General features: G+C 36.6%; 1 protein-coding gene across 17 annotated transcripts in view; it reads right to left on the bottom strand.

Annotated features, from left to right (window-relative positions):
* Positions 1-18,250, bottom strand: part of ATP2B2 (ATPase plasma membrane Ca2+ transporting 2) — a 427,775-nt gene that overhangs the window by 41,292 nt on the left and 368,233 nt on the right. For all 17 annotated transcript variants that reach the window (XM_075432741.1, XM_075432745.1, XM_075432743.1 and 14 more), the window contains 4 exons: positions 14,728-14,969; positions 13,911-14,145; positions 6,999-7,178; positions 5,855-5,942 (listed from right to left, as the gene is read on the bottom strand). In XM_075432741.1, the coding sequence (XP_075288856.1) occupies positions 5,855-5,942; positions 6,999-7,178; positions 13,911-14,145; positions 14,728-14,969 (745 nt within the window). The remainder of the gene's footprint in view (positions 1-5,854; positions 5,943-6,998; positions 7,179-13,910; positions 14,146-14,727; positions 14,970-18,250) is intronic.

The raw sequence follows: 18,250 nt of genomic DNA, 5'->3' as shown, positions 1-18,250 counted from the left end.
ATCTTATAATTAGAGCTTTAAATTTGTTGGGGTGATTTGCCTTTGGTATTACTAAATAAACAGGAACATCAGCTGCCATTAGTGTTAAAAGCATTTATCTTCAGGGTCTTCCCTTCTTGTTATTAACACAACCTTTTGATGTTAAATTAATAGTTTAAGCTCCTGAAAAAAAATCGTTAAAATCTCTGACACATCATGACATTAACTGCTCGAACAGGTAGACAGAATCCTCTCACACCTGGATTCCAAATGGGAGCACAACTCGATTTCAGTTGCAGAGGCTCTAACAAATGACCTCCTAACAGATACAAATGGTCCTCTAATGTCAATGACTATGCTACCACCTGTGCTGCATCCAGCCATCAGCTAAGTCATAAGGTTAGTAGTCATTCACAAGGTTTTGTAGTCATTTTTATCCCTAAAAGCAAACTAAGCAGCCAGGATAAACCCAACACCCTCCAGAACACAGAACTGCATAATCAGCTGTCATGGAGAAACAGAGATAAAACGGTCTCGGTTACCATCAGCATCTCAGCCATACACCTTAATTACAGTGACCACTGCTAGCGGCACCAGAAATATGTCAATGCACGGCACAACAGTATCTGGAGGGGCTTCAGGGCTAGTCATAGGAAGAGAGATCATCTTTGCAGAACTGTCATTTGTACATTAGACATATTTCTAAAATGGAGCAGTAGTGATCATCTGGGATTCAGAGGATTTATTACAACTATACTTATGCTCCCTGACTTCTGCATGCTCTTTTTAATCTGTTCCTCCTCCCAGCCTTCCTCACTTTTCTGAATGCATGTCTTCTTTCCAGTACTTGCGTCCTTCCTAAACACGCTGGTTTTTGCCTTTTTTTTCCTCTTTCTTTGATATCATTCTGTTAATAGTTGTGATAAGGTTTCAAGTCAAGAATTTTCTTCAGTATCAAGGAATATGTCTGTACAGATTTTACAAACAGTTTAAGGGGACCAAACAGAAGAGGGATGTCTAGGAAACGTTCTCCCTCTGCAATCTTGAGCTGTGGAGAACAACTGCTTCAATGATCAGTGAAAAATTTAAATAAGAGCATGATCTGACAGACTGCCAGTAACAAGAATGCCCATTTCTTTAACAGGAGGGGAATTCCAAATACTCAGCAAAGCTTCGTCCCAAAACATCTTTTGCTGTTTCATTGTCTGTTCCCTCATCTTAAGCTGTTTGGCCACAACTTTGCTCTGTCAAACAGAATTTTATTCAACAGCCACAGGAATACACCTAGAGCACAACATTACAGCGTGTTCCACACACAGATTCCACTGACGCTGCAGGAATTTGGGGAGGAGTCATACAGCTTGCATAAGGCATACGTTTTTCAGAGCAAGCTGCTTGTTTCTGACGAAGGAAAGGAACATATGTAAAACAACTATGTAGAACTATCAAGAGGGGCACTATAGGCACAAGCTTCCTATAAAAGGCACCAGCACTGCATACACAGCTCTAAGTGAAATATATCCTGTATCTCTCATCTTCCTCCCATCTAACATAAAGCAAGCATTAAATCAACTCCACTCAGGATAATAGTATAAAGAATATTAACCAACAATGAGTCTTCCATTTCTTTTACAAGGAGATGTCTGTACCCATGGCTCAGATCAAAAACATGAAGTATAGCCTCAGGTTCTCCCTTTACTGCAGAACAAATGCCGCTTTATTTAAACAATTCTTACTTGCATTGTCACCCTTAGAGTCATGCCAGTAAGAAATCATTGGTTCAGGGAGAAAAAAATTCCTAGTTTAGCTATTTCTCTCTGTCTCAACTGATTAACTCAAAACAGGCAGACAGGAAAAACTTTGCTAGGACAGAGCATTTCAAAGACAGACACCAATTCAGGTGTTATTGATGCAGGAAAGCTGATCAACCCCATATGCATAGACATATTTATATTTCTTTGAAAAGCTAAACAAAGACAGATGCAGTAATATATTTCATAGGCATGTTCTGTTCAAATTATTTTTAATACTTCCAAACTTTTTGAAGCTTGTGTTAATCTAACAAGAATTCAGAAACTCTGTCTGAAAGAGAAAATTTAAGTTCACTTTAGTTACATCCTTAAACATGTGCAGGAATAGAGCTTAAAAGTGTCATATATAACATTAGAGAGAGCGTTGGTAATTGTTAAGTGACTAGTGCTCCACAAAGTTCATGGTATTAGAAGAGCAGAGGAGAACGTGGCTAAACGCATGGATTTCTGTACTAAGCATGCGCCACCAGTGTGCTTTATATTATAAGACCAAAACACTAAAGCGGAACCTTGAGGGCATCAGTGCCCCCCCAAAGTTACACTTAACACAGACTACAGAGACCAAAATGGTATTTACAGAGTACAAAACTCTAGATTCAAATGCAGTACACCTCCTGCTTCCTTTATATTACGTTTATGTTCTTCGCTTCAGGGAAGAGTTGGTTGAAGCTGACTTCTTACACTGTGGAACAGGTCAACTTTCTCAGCATTTCCTCATATGAATTTGAATAAGAGTAAATACTAAAATTTTCCGTCAAATGGAAATCAAAACCCCTTGCAATTTGCAACATGCTGATATTTAATTTCTTAATTTCAATTAATACACTTTTCTATATTTTTATTATTCTACGTAGTCTCCTGGAATGTCCACATTAATGAGGTCATGAATATAATACCATCCCATGCAATAATATTTGAAATATTTTAGTAATTAAGGGTGATTATTAAAAATATTTTCTTCATTAAAATTCCCTTTCTGCTTGTTAATAAATCAGCCTTACATCAGAACAGAATAGTTGTTTCTAATATCACAGAAAAATAATTCCAGGCTAATTTAAACATAATGGAAAGCACAGCTGCTTTAACTGGTAGACTGAATATTTATTTGATCTTCTCTATACCTTCTGATAAGGTGCTGATGGTATTTCCCATCAGTACTGAACAGTTGCTTCCCACAGTATTTTGAAAACCAATATGACAATACTGAAGTATTTCAGAAATAATATTATAAGGACACATCATTATAAATTCTATGCATTTTTACTTATATTTTGAAACAGCGTAAAAAAATACAAAATAATACCAATGGATGTAATAAAATTTGTAAGAATTGTATTTCAGTTGGACTGACATATCTAACATTTTTGTTTCACTGAAACACTCAGTGATGATAAACCATTTTGACATTTTTTTTTTCAAACTAGCTCTACTTCAAAGCCATATATATTTGAAAGAAACGGTTTGCCCAGCCTGAAATGCTGAACCATGCCTTTCTCTAGTCCCTTAGAAGTAGTAAAAAAGAAAAAAAGCAAAATAAAATGAACCTTTTGCTGGGTGGGATTGTGCTATGTTAAGGAGAAAAAATATTCCCTCCAGCAGCTGTAAGTCATTAAAAATTAAATATAAAAAAAGTTTATTTTGTGATGTATGTTTTTACCCCAGAGCAGATAAAATACATCAAAGAAGAGAACATCCTCTTGATCCCTCAAGTGTCTGAGAAAAACATAACATTTTAACAAGAGGTCCAAAACTAGTGAACATTTAAATAGTTTCTTGTAACTTTTAATGGCCCTTGGAGTATTACCAGCCAAAAAATTCCATCGTGATTTTCCACAAACTTGTTCTTGAACTTCATTAGATACTTCATTGCTCTATCATTTGACCTTTTCACATCTTTAAAACATTAAGTGTATTAGTTGCAGAAGGCATTCAGTAGTAGTAAATGTCTTTTGCATTGTCAACGTGCATATGCTATAAAACATCAATAATTTGTTGATTATTTTTCTTCAGCTCTTTACTGATTCCATTTTCTCTGGCAAAGGTTTTGTTTTCCTCTTAAGGGAAAATCCTGAATGATTCAAATGAGTACTCCCAAGTGACTTATTTAATCCACTTAATGAAACACATTGTTGTGTGTTTCTGAAAAAAACAAGCTATTAGGGTGTACAAGTCATATCATCTAAGAACTATAGGACAGTATTTTATATGCACCAGGGAAGTGAGGAGACTTCAGGTAACTTTGCGCTCTTTTAATACTGACCTATGGAGCTAATAATTATTACACTATTATATCATTCTATCTCCACACCTTTTCAATCATGAACTCCTAATGGTAAAATCTTTTTGAGCACACACGCCCCAAATACGTATATTATTTATAAATTATACATATGTACTACTGTACTAATATATTATGTACATTATAAAACATACATTAGAAAAGGATGAAATAGAGATGAAATAAACAGTATTTTAAAAATATTCTTCTGTTGAATAATGGCAAAATATATTTTCTTCCTGCACCCCAGTGGACTGTCCTTGACGTGTGTGCACCCCACTTCGCAAACCACTGGTTTAAACAGCGGCTGGAGAGGGTGGGTAACAGCAGTACATCTCCAGCTGCCCCATCTCGTGCACCAAGCCAGGGCTTACAAGGTATCTTAGTTCTTCTGAATGATCCATGCTTCCAGAGCTCGTCACACACACTGGTCCCAGTCTCAAAGGACCCGACTGGTCCAATCTTCTAATTCACAATGGAAATTTTGCTCTGCAGTTATTTAGGCATTTTAAAAAATTACATGCAGCTCAAAAGCCTTTGTAATCAGTCATGTATGGAGTTATATCAATAAAACCTTGCCATACCGAAAAGCTAGATCCAGAAACAATTTCCTACCTAAATGTGAATTATTATTTAAGTAGTCAACCAGCTGAAAACATAGAACTTATCAGCTGGATCTTATCCTGAACTTTAGCTCCTCCAAGAATTGCTAAGAAGAGTCTCTCCAGACTTTCTAGGACCTTAGCAAAATAGTCCAGTTCTTTCTTCATCAGGAATCCAGCAGCCACAGCCATCTGCTGACGGGGTTTCTGCCTGCTCCAGGCCTTCATCTTACAGTGGCCAGAAATGATGTTATTCCTGATCAGAAATTTTCTGATTTCATCAGTTGTCTTTTAAGTGTGAGCTTCAAAGTCAACAGAAGAAGATTTCTAGTGATCAAGAAGTGTGAATTGCAGATACAAAAAAGGCCTTATAAAGCAAACTGCAAACAAATCCCTCTTTTACAGGAGCATTCCATCTGCAGACGGTACAGTAAGAGAATATCATTTGTATGGTGCAGTTTTTATAGGACAAAAACAGACTCTAAAAATACAGCCAGAAATCTAAACGAGGCCAATGCAAATCATAGAATTAGTGAGACTATAGGAGAAAGGAATTGGCTTAAAATACGTATCTCCATTCATGTAGGGCTACAGAGGGCAGCTCCTAGTTACATGATCTCCAATAACTGCTACTGTAACATGAAAGGTTTTTCATCTTGGAACACTCTTTAAAAATAATTGTGGGAGAACAGATGCACTTGAGTGACTTGATTTACTCTAAATGAGCTTGTTCTTGGTTTCTTCATAAAGAGGTATCAGCAAAGACTACAAAATCTATGCCCCTTCTTGTTAGTGTGAAGAACAACCTATTTCTCAACACTATTTTATTTCTGACCAGCAAACACATGTTTTTCTTTTCCAGCTAGAGCCTCAAATTAAAAGTCACAAGGGAAATATGAGATTGCCTACATCTACTTGCCAGACGTCTTATTGGTATTTCTGTTATTTCTGCCAACCAGCTTCATATTATTTTCCATTTGAAAGCTCAGGTAGAACACAAACACAAGAGACTTGGTCAAGCAAACTTCCTTGCATTATGTACAGATATGCAATTAAAAGCAAGGACTCAGATATATTTGTAACAGTATAATTTTTACAATGCAGATGATGTGCCGAGCATACTTCAATAACTTTGCTATTAATTTATACATACACACACACACACAAAGGTAGTCTGCACGCACCTTTCACCAAAGTGTGTTTGTCTGTGGGAGATGAGCGAGCAAGCACTCGAAGCTTTGGCCAGATTTTGTCAATTCGCTCTTGCTCAATCTGGAGGGAGAGAACACAAAAACCCCCAAACAGTAGAACCGTTAGCCTGTGATTAGAAAAATGCAAAATATATTTGTGTCCACGTGTCAGATGATTCACTTCACTACTCAGATCTGCAACTTTTCTCCAAAAGCACAGAAAAATCAGAACAGTCATCAATGCTGCAAATTAAGGCAAGGTCAAAACCGGCAGTTTTCTACTACCAAAGCTCAGCTATTGGCTAACATAGGTAAATTTTGACACAGTATCTAATCAGCTGTTCTTAGCATCTTTATGGATAATTTCTCTCAGAATCATTACTCTAAATATAGGATAGTGGAGTTTCTCAAAGCTGATCAAACAGTTGACAAGTAGAAGTATTGTCCTATTCTACATTTGAAGACAAGCTCTTCATTTTGGCACCAATAATGGCAGAATTTTCTCTGTATACCATTAGCAACAAGAACAAATCCGTTGCATATACTAATGTTCCCAGGATCCCATCAGTCAATGCAAGCAGTAAACGACTGTGTCCATTCGTTAATGATGGACTCAAAGACACAGCAGAGTTTACTTTTTTAAAGCTGGCTTCAATAGCCTGTGTGTTAGTGACATCTTTTATACGAGGAGTTAAAAATCTTCCACAGAACAGATTAAGTTATGCAAATCATTAGATATAGTGGTATAACATAAAGAAATAAGGGAAGCTGGTTCTTAGTATAGAGCACATTTTTATGAGAGTTAGACCTGCAGATTGCTGTTGAGTTCCTTCTCTTTGCTAAGAAACCTGCTTTTAATGTGCTTAGTTTTCATTTCTTGTAGACTAGTGCTATGGTTCTAAAAACTGCTGAATAAGTCTAGCACTAAACTGGTAGTGGCTCTGCATCACGAAAAGTAAAGACTGTAATTTCATAGTATTTTGAATTGCAAAAGGCTAGTTGCAAAAAGAATTAGCAGTCTCTCCAAGTAGTCTTTACTGATACGAGGTACACATCAGTGCAGGAGACACAATAGTTCACTGTTCTTACTGGTTTTTAAAACATATTCATAAAAAGTATGATTTAATATATGACTTACTTCTCCCTTCTCATTTCGGATCCTTCTGTTAAATTCTTTCCCTTCAAGGCAGAGAAAGTCTTCTCCCGGATGAATGATTCCACATTTTATGGCAATGGCACGTGCTGTGTTGATGTTGTCTCCAGTGACCATGCGGACTGTAATTCCGGCTCGCTGGCACTTTCTTATGGCTTCTGGGACCTACAAAAACAATATAACAGGAAAGAAAACTCTTAGACAAGAGATAAAATGTAAGTCAGGTGTTTCCAGTAAGAATACTCTGAGGCTAAGAAATTAATGAAGCAAAAAGAGAAATCATACGTACTGTGTAGCATAACTTATAGCTACTTGACTATTATGGAATTGAGGTTGCACCACAGACAAGACAAATCTTGTATCAAGACACACACAAACCCTTTTTTAGATCAGTTGCCTAAAACTTCTCCTGACTTCAATAAGGAGGAGTGCTCTGCAGCTTTTTTTGACCTTTAGCATCAAGGTACAGCATACTGAACCTAACATACTCAACATACATGAAAATATGACCTGAGAATACATGTATTTTATACAGAAAATCATGTAACTTCTGATTCAAACTTTCATTTCAGTAGGTTATCTAAAAAGTTATTGCAATTTAGCACTATTACACTAACACATGCATATCAACAGGTGGAATTCATACATATACGAGTTTAAAATCTCATTAATTTTGAAACTGTAAAAATGAAGCATGATTTTAGTTATGCTCCTTTCTGCACGAGACTAACTTTTCCTGTTGCACAGTACACATACCAGTGAGAGAGAATTCAGTGTGTAACAGGGTCCATGAGATTAATGTAGAAGCTATATACTGACTTGGCATCATATACAGCTTATTTAACGAGACAAAAAGATTTTTGTAATTAAAATGTGCAAGTGCTAGGAAGTTGATTCCTAATAATTAAGCAAAGTTCTTCTAATACCTACCACCCTACTACTTGGGTATATGAAGTCAGTGTCTATAGAAAGGCTAAATATCTGTAGGTCAGTGTCAGATGGGGGAAAAACTCTATTTCCTTAATAATAATTAATGATAATTTATTAATTATTAATAAATATCATTCTAGCCAACTAATGCAGTCTCATCACACTTTTGCATTATTATAAAAGCATTATTTCTTCAAGAAAATATTAACAATATTATTTGACATGGAAGAATAAGAAGTGTGTTTACTGCTTCAAGACCAGCCTAGATAGATACTTTCAGCACACCTCCACTTCAAATTTCATTTTTATGTAAAAGAAACTAAGGGCATCCCAGGACTCCTCGCGAAGACAGAAACCCTTCACAGAGCTACAAGAAATTGAACTGCCTTACTACAGAACATAGCAAAGGACAGCTATAAAGCAATTATAGGCTGCACTGGTTCTTACGTGTGGGGCAGCGAAGAGGTACTTGAAGTAGACAAGCGACAGTCTCAGAGGGAAAAGATTCCCAAAAGATGAGCATGACTTACATAAGTATCTGAATATTAGGCAGTGATCCTAAGTAAACCTCCAGACAATGTGAAGGTTATCCTACAAGTTAAAATAGCTCCAAAGACCTGGCCCTAGATGCTTGCTCTGCAGTGTTGCCTAACACTCCCAATCTATGTAATGCATACATAAGCCATATTTGAATAAATTCCCCAAATATATATACTTCACTACTGACTGCAGGTTGCTGCTATATTATCAGCTGAGCTTCTTCAGATGACATACTTATACAAAATAATGGGACTGTCCAACTGTGATGAATTATGTCAGCAATTGTGTATATAGACCTGTTGATTTCCTACAGAAACTAATACACAAATGACATGATTATTAAAAGAATTTTAATTATAAAATAATTATCAAATTTCTTCAAATACCTCCCACAATCCTATTTAATTTAAAAAAGAGTATTAAAATTATATTACTGGCTACAATAGAAAAGTATCAGTATATTATACTGCCAGTTCAGTGCAGCTTGCTGATCATAACCTCTATCATAGACATAAGTGTGTTGTAGAACTCAATAACAATTAGAGGCAACTAATCTCATCCATTAGTACAGAGAATATTAAGAAAAGGAGCCACCATCTACAACATTACACCGCTAATTTTGTGCGTTTCTAGATATTTTAATTTCCTCTATAGCTGAAAGTACGTGGCACTGCTGAGGGCAGGACATTGCCTTTCACTTGACAACCACTGCTCTCATCCAGCGTGGCAAATGCTGGGCTTCTAATGATTTCATGGGGCCACAAAGGCTACATATCTCGAACTGCACGTCAGACTGAAATTATACACACTTTAACCATATTGCAGATATGATTATTCTAATCAGCGAATACAATTTCACACCATGTTTCTGCATCTTTATTAAAATATTTTTCTCAGGAAAGACTAGTACTATTCACTTGCATAATGGTATTAGAAATGCTGCTAACACTTCTATGTCAACTCAGACAGTTGCTCACACAGTGGGCTTAATAGCTTATCTGGTCAGTTGTGTTCGTTCTTCTTTCATAAACAGGAGGCAGTTGTGAGGCTTCCATTTTCCAAAATGCCTCAGTAAACAAACACCTAATTGAGGATCATTCTAGTACTTTTCCCATGGCTACGAAGAAAATCACTCCACCCTCAGACTGCATCCACAGAATGTGCTGCTGCAGAATGACTCTGCCAATACAGATTACACAACCAAGAGAAAAATTAAGGGACAGACATTTATCTTCCCATTTCCTCATCTCTACGAATTGGGAATATGCTTCCCACAAGTTATATCATGGAAACATTATTTGGACCTGAAGCCTTTTAACATTATGAAATAGACTTCTATGGGGGACATACAATCAGATTAAATCTATTACTTAAGCAAATGACTCCTGATTTACCCAGTTTCCACATTAATAATCCTGACTACATCCTATTTGCCAATTTGAAATGCCCTTAGTATCCACTTTAACTGTGGTGACCCTCATACATAGGATATGACAGATTTAGATGACTGTCTGTAAAATCAGCACAGTGTATGAACCATGAAGGAGAAAAATAAATCACAGTACAAACAGGAAAAAAGGTCTATTCACATAAAGTGCCAGTCCTATTAAACAAGGTCATGGGAGGACAACCTAGTTTCAAACACATCTCAAACTCACTTATAACTAGAGAAATAATTCTGTTTTCCTCTTCTCTCATTTTTTTGGACAGCTGGTGGGTGGTATCTGATTTAACACTGTGTACAGTAATTACAGTTAAAATATTGTTCATAGTTTTTTATTGCTGTAAGGAAGAAAGAGTGTTGGCAGACTGAGTGGGCAATGGAAGCAGATATTTTCCATCAGTTTTGCAGAGCTTAAGTACACACTTTAAAATTTTCTAGTTTATTTTCTCTCTGCAGATAAAACCTCCTCATGCATGCATAGATTATACAATGCAGGAATATAAATCAGAATCAGGTGACAAATAAATAAGTGACATTTGGAAGTGGTTTATGTTCATCTCCCAGAAATAACAGATTGTAGGCGTACAGTGGCAAATCACCAAAAGCCAGTACAGACTCATTAAAACAAATCCAGAAAGACTGTCAAAATCAACGTAGAAATCTCTACAGGAACGAGACATCGTTCTGTTTGTTCCCTTCTTGTACATTTATGAAAGAAAAAATCCCAACACACACACACACACAAAGCTAAATATCAAGCACGTAGTTAAGTGCTGATAAAAACAGCTGCTGATAATGAATAAACTAGTGTCTAAATTAACCTAAATAACCAAGGAATTATGCAAAAGTCATGGGTGTCCAGTGGTTACACTCCAGATAAAGTTAGTCAGTTGCTGGATATCATTGTTGAATAATTGATCCAAATAATGTCTTTTAATGTACAGAAGGAAACGCAAGTGTAAAAAAGTTCCCAGCAACCTCATCAGAACAGATGCAGCACTCATCTCTGAAACCATGCCAGCATGGCACCACTGACACTGCAGGTAGTCACATCTTTACACACTCCAAGGGTGCGTATGAGCAGTGTGCCACAGGAGCTCTGTGGAAACAAGGAGGCTACTATGTGTTAACAAGGAGGTTAACATATACCATTTTGCTTGTGCTAACTCATCTTAGGGAAAAGGAAAAAAATGAGGGAAAATGGCAATATAATTTCAGGGAAGCTAAAAGCTGCCAGGATGGTGACACTGGATTGTTTCATTGGAATTACCTAATCTACCATTTCTGTCAGAATAAATTCTGATATCCATGAATGCTGATAGTAAGAATAAAACAGCAGTTGTGGTAATATTTCTAATTTTTAATGTTCTTTTTTCCCCTGCAGAAAACACTTTGAAAATTCATAAACTCCAGGGCTGACTCCATTTAAGCAGTGGGCTTAATCTGGCAAAATAGTAAGGTCCCTTGCAATAGCTCAGCATCTTACTATGTGAGTCTACAACGGTGATTTCACCATTGTAATATATATATATATATATTACAATATTCCCACTAAGTCAGTTATTCCATACCTAGACAGTTTTTCTGAAACGTATGTTTTTGTTCTGGCTTGGGGTTTTTTGGTTCATTTCTTTTTCCTAAGGTACTGCTACTCCTTTTTACTAATGTGTGGAGTAATAGTAATTTAAACATTGTTTTAAACACTCTCATGATATTATTACCACTTTAAAACAGTGAAAAGGGACAAGGAGGAAAAAAAAAAAAACACTTCCCCAAAACAACTGTAGATATGGCCAACATTTGGTAAAATTCTGAAATGATAAACATTTTATTGTGTTTCTTGCAATGAAGTAAGAGGTCTTACTGTGTATTCTGGTGTTAAACTACAAGAAATTCAATACATTATTCAAATAATTATCTAGAAATAAAATGTTTTCCTGCCTTCACCTTCTTTGATCTTTTAGACAGGATCTCTTTATCTTTAGCAACACTATTCATTTTTACCTCAAGCGCCTAACAAATTATTCCCTACGAGATGAGAGCAGTTCTCTTACAAAACACACTCATAATAATAACATGAAAGGATAGTTTGCAGCTATTTTCAATAATAACTGCAAATCCCCCTGCTACCCATTCCCTCAGTCTGTCATACCACATGTAACCTGACTTAAAGCTATTTTCTAATAACATATATCATGGATCAGTTTTGGAGGGAAAGAGGACTGATTCACAGTTCCAGTGGTCACTGACAGTTAAAAACATTTGGAGTTTATATATTACATGAGCTAGAGCACTAAGAGATCATTGCAGACAGAACACTTCAAGAATACTTTTAAATATTTTTAAAGACTTGCAATGTCTGGTGTAGGGACAGATGGACTGGCAGCAAGAGACCATCTGATGACAGATGAAGTAAATGCTGCTTATCTGACGACTGTGGCGATAAGGAGTTTATCACACAGTTTTCACCTAAGTAAGATTTATTTTACATTATAACTTTCTTGATACTGAAAAAAACCCAAGTCCATTACCATGCAAAGCATAGTTATGAAGTTGGTACCTGTACTTGTAATTATATCATGCTAGTTTCCAAAGTTACAGCAGTCAGAAGTATGCTTTATAAAGGACTTCGGGAAATAAATCAGATTAATTTAAACTTCTGGTGTTTCAGTAAAAAAATATTTCCTAACATGTCTAGCATTGCCACCAATACTCAGTGGATCAAATACAAGGATTTAGACTTGATTAAAAAAAGATCCAGCAAAAATGTAAAATGAGACAGAAGAATAAAAAAGACAAAGATTGGTACCAAACTACTCGCTTTTTGCGGCATCAGAACCTACTCTTTTATATCAGAGGAATCTGAGTTATCTTTCAATGACCTTACTCCAAAGCAAACCACAGTCATTAATCATCCACTGAAATAACGGCAGAATCGAATAGTGGATTTCCTGGAGCAAAACAGGAGAGCATTAGTCGCTCCCCCCATCCGCGGGAGGTGCTGGGGCAGGTGCTCTCCCGTCGCACCAAGGGCTGCCACTCTGCCGACACAGCAGCCCTGGTCACACACTCGGGGTTGAGTCAGCAAGAAAAGCACCTAAGAAAGCTACCGCAAATGCCTGCATTTCACGCTCAGCAATTTCGACTTTGGGACTTACCTTCTGTTACTCTTTCTAAACTGTAAAGTGGAATTAATGCTCCACTGTCAAGATTAATTATCGAGCACCATACACATAGGTCAGAAACAAGGTTTCTACCTCCCAAACTACCCTTTGTATTACTGTAGTAGTATAATTTACAAGTGTAGTACGAGGCACATGCTTCCAATGTGCACATCCAATACTGATTTTCTCAGTTAGTTGAGTTGAAATTTTAGTCCTGTTTTTATAAGCCATTCAAGTATCCATGAAATCTGCACCCTTTCCATGGCAAAGCTTTTCTTTGTCCAGATGCAACACTAAAAACAGTTTCCCTGAGTAGCCACTAGTTACAATCTTAAGACAATTTGTAAAGTGGCAACTGTTACAGTAAAACTCAAAGCTCCACAGCTCCATGGCTGCGTGGAGAGTGAGCACACTGCAGTTATAATCATGGCAATTACAGTCACTGCCCATCTTTTCTCTACTTTCAGAGTTGCACAGCACCACATTACGTAAAAGAAAAATCTTTTAATATCTGGGAGAATAATAAAACTTCTGCTGAGCAGTCCTCCTGTATAGTACTTCTTCAGAGAAGGTTAAGTCATCTCAACTCTGTAGTTCAAAAAGCCCTGTTTTGCTTTATTTAAATATTGGTTGATTAATAGTTGATTTTTATCAGGGTAATTACTTGACTTTTTATCAAGTAAAGTCTATTTTGAAAGCTCACTTCCATCTTCTTTGACAGAGCTAATTAAAAAAAGAAAAAGAAACCGAAAGAAATTTGTAGTTCAATTTATGTTCAGTTCTCTGAGAAGTGCTTTATAACATAAGAATTTGATATACCTCTGGCCTTACTGGGTCTTCAATGCCAACAACACAAATGCAAGTCAGGTCAGATAATATGTCATTTTCATTGTCCCAGTCAGGCTCTGGGCTGCTGTTGAAGTCTCGGAAAGCAACACAGATCGTTCTCAGCCCATCACAAGCCATAGGTTCAATCACTTTCTTCACCATTTCATCTCGGTCACGTGGTCTGAAGATGCGAGGTTCACCAGCTGCATTAAGGATCCTGGAGCATCTGTTTTATTTAAGAAAATGGAGGGGGGGGGGAGGAAGTTGACTGTGTATTTGCACAACTTCTGAAAAGTATTTTCTTGTGTCAGCCTGTTTCATTCAACATTTTCCTTTTCTGATGGCAAGTTTTAAATTTCTAGTGAAAATTTCTAGATTAAACAAGAAGATTCACTACTGAAATATCAGAGAGAATTTGTTGGTAATTTACTACAGAGACAGACCCCAAGAGCCCTTCATCCATTATATCCTCAATACCCACGTAATTAATGAGCTGAAAACTTCCAATGAAATTGAAAAATCCTTATTTTCCAAATGGGTTGAAGGCAAAGAACCCATTCCTAAACTATCAAATGCAAACCCAATTCTTTGGCTAGTTAATGATAAGAAAAATAAGCCAAACAGCTTTGCAGCAGTGAGCACTTAAAACAAAATTTAGAAAAGAACAGTAACAGCTTATACTGCCAAAGTGTGTCCAGTTTCTACTGTAAGTAGCAAATTCCAAATACCGAAATCCCCACGTATGTCTTACTAGTGTCAGAATGTTTTGCATTTTGGAAAAATGCAGCAACTAGTCCATTGAACTTACTTCTTCAGAACAATTTCCGAAGCTCCTTTGCTGTACATTCGGAAACTACCATCTGGCATTTTAATGACAGTACTCATTGACTTTCTCACAGAGTTGAACGTGTAAACTTTATAGAGTTTCTCCTCAGGGATGAGGTTCCGAACAGGCTCATAATCCTGCTTCAAATCCAGGACAAATCCCAAGAGGCCACATTCCGTCTTATTGCCTACCTGGCGAGGCAGGCCACCCTCTTTTTCTGGTGGCTGAAGAGAAGAAAAAATTAGATATTAATTTCTCTAGTGATAAGCAGCATACAGTGTGTCCTGAAAAATTAATAACAAAGTTACAGTGTACAGTTCAAGATCTGAAACTCTAACTGTGCAGTCAAGTGTCTTGCAATTTTTAAAAGCCAGCAAAAAAAATCACAGAGCTATAACAGACTTCAAGCAGCTATTCTCACGATGAGGAAAAGTTTTCTAGACAAATAGGTATATTTGGTCTCTTGCATTTCTTTTCTTTTAAATTAGCCATTGGCAGTTGAATAGCTTGTGATGGTTAGGCAATACATCATTAAAAATGAAGTAACTTTCTTTAGGCTCAAAAAGAATTCATTTTCATTTGTCAAAACCAGAGGATTTCCTTCTCTCACTTGTTCATAATTATACAGCTTTGCTGATCTTCATGGTTATAATGGTGAGTTAAAGAAAGACCTGTCCTTTTCTATCAGCCATTCTTTATGTAAAAATGAATCTGCACCTAATTATAACAGCAAATCTCAGCAAAAAATGATTTCCAACAATCTATAAAATAATAGCTCTACATCTAAAAGTACCTGTTTCTAGAATTATCATCCTTCAGTCTGCTGCTTCAGACAATAAGTGCTTTATATGTTAGAAAAAATGGAGTAGGCTAAACATTTTGCAACTCCTGACAATTCTCCGTCCTTCTAGGACGGACAGGGACAGGTCTCTTCTAGGGTCAAGGAAGGCTTTGCCTTCCCATTCAGAATCTAAACATACATTTCACTTACAAACTCTCTTGGAGGTGTAATACACCCCAAACAAAACGTTCCTGTGTTGTCAAGACTCCAGATGGACTTAAAGTGACCAACGTGTGAACTACAGACTGTTGATAACTTAAATTTTCTTGTACTCAGTAGCATTAGTGTTGCCTAAGCTGGGGCTACACTATACTTATGGGAACCAAAAGGAGAAATCGTCCTTTCACAATGTTAATTTGCATTGAAAACAGATGTTGATTTGACTCAAGGCAAGACTGTAAATTATCATTTTCAACATGACTTAAACTTTTGCCTCGCGTTTTGCAGAATTAGGACTACAGGACTATATTCAGAATCCATGTTTAATTTCACTATAGACTTTGAGATCCAGTCTACGTTGGAAATGGGGTTCCTAAGTAGGTGGAATTCTCTACATTGCCCCTCAGTGGGATGAGGGGTAATGTAGGGAATGATTAAAGTTGCAAATCAGTAATCCTACTTAGATTTGAATTCTTGCAACACGTGCAGCCACAAAAAGGGAAAAGGGGATCTTTAACTAAGCATTAGTAAATAAGTATTCCAGATAACCATCAATTGCAGCTAGTTAAAAAAAAAGTCAGATGGATAATAATAGACAGGTCTAGAACTGAAGTAAGCAAATAAACACAGATTTTTCCATAAGAATCCTCATTCTATTACCAGGAAAATATATACCTGATGACAGAGAGATTAATGTAATTTCTTTTTCAGAGAGATGCATCTATGGTGAGCAATACATAATAATCTAAAAATTTTTGTCTCAAAGAGATTTATCCTTCCACGAAGAACTGTAACATCTTTCTTCTATATGAGCCATCACTTTGACTGAGTTATAGGGGTCACATTTGTGTTGCTATGACATTTTAGTGCTACTCCAGGGTCAGTGTAGAACACTGACACCCAGCAAAAATGCTAATGATATATTAATTTTAGTACATGAACTTGCCTTGCTATAATCCCCTTATAACTTCCCTCCAGATTCTTAAATTCACCTAAGAATCCCTAATTTAAAACTTCAGTGCTTGTAGTTATGTGCCTCTGGAAGGACTGTAACGTTCAGTGGATAGGAAAATCTCCAGAGGCAAAAAATGCCCTTTAATATACAGTTTTGTTTAAATAAATTTCATCTCTATGACATTGCAGGCACACAGTTCCTGAAACATGCAAAGAACTTCAGGTTTCTCAAAGGAACAGAGTAATCAACTGGGTAGTGATGCTAGGAAAGACTGATTTCTCTGTGCATATCATATCAAACTCTTTCCATTTTAGATCTAAATCCTCCTTTACGCTTTGGTTCTCTCTGCTACTGAAGTCAGTGAGTCTTGACATTGACTTAAATGTGAGTGTCATCAAGCCACTCGCAAATACAGACTGGAAACCAGTGAAAGATATAAATTTCTTTCCATCAAAGACATACAATCCTAGACAATAGTTAATGTATACATATGATTTCATCATGTCCTGATGTGAATGGATAGTGAGAAAATAAAAATCGACCCACATTTCACAATATGTGAAACTAAATATTAAGAGTCCTTCTACAATTATTTTTATTTCTACAAAAAGTAGATCACACTCTCCTCTTCTTACTGTGGTCTAAAAATAGATTTCTTTTAGCGAACATCTTTTGAATGCAAATACGTAAGCAAGGGGAAAAAATACCAGTGAAAAGAAAACGAACAGACATTTCAAAGAAAGGTTTCAAAATCTAAAGTGGCCACCTCCCTCTAGAGCAGCTGCTGTCTCCCTACTCTTTGTACTTTACACTATAATAAAGCATATGGTGGTGAGAGCTGGCAAGTAGCACTTCCCTTCCTGCACTGTTTCAGCTCAAAATCTATATGCCAAAACTAATCTCCTTGCAGATTGTTCTTGACAGTCCTTTGCAGAAGCTGCTGGCTTTTAAAACTTCCTACTGTGCTGTGTCTAAACTTATTTCTTGCTGAAATCTGCAGTTTATGGCACCTGGAAAACAATGGAAAGGACAGCCCAAAGGGGTTACTTTTGAATAATTAACTAGGAGCAACTTCATTGACTCCTCGGAGAATGAAAATCCTTTGACAACATATGAGAGAAAGCCTTTGAACTGTGACTTGCAAACAGCAACTCAGACTTTTGGAAGGCACTGCTTTTCTCAAGAGCTCAATGAAGGATCTTTTGCTAGTCACAAGACAGCTACATACTGTGCAATCTTCTGCTAGGAAGAGAATGATCCGATATCATCCTCCAGTAACAACTTTCCACTGAACCTTGTAAAACGTTTTCAAATGTTTCTTTAAAGTCTTAATATTATTAATGCAATAATAATATTTCAACTGTAGGTAAATACATCCATGTAAAACAAACTGCAGTCAGATGTTAAAAAAAGAGCTGTTAGAACTGTCAAATCAAAATAGGTTTCTAGGTCAAAGTACAGCTGTATTATTAAGGTTTAAAAATACCAACCCAAAAGCTAGTATTGACCTCATACTGAATTTGGATTACAAAAGGAATTTTCCAAATTAT

Source organism: Opisthocomus hoazin, chromosome 11 (assembly GCF_030867145.1).
Source record: "Opisthocomus hoazin isolate bOpiHoa1 chromosome 11, bOpiHoa1.hap1, whole genome shotgun sequence".
Taxonomy (NCBI): Eukaryota; Metazoa; Chordata; class Aves; order Opisthocomiformes; family Opisthocomidae; genus Opisthocomus; species Opisthocomus hoazin.
The sequence above is the reverse complement of the archived record's forward strand: the minus strand, read 5'-3'. Positions and strand labels throughout refer to the sequence as shown.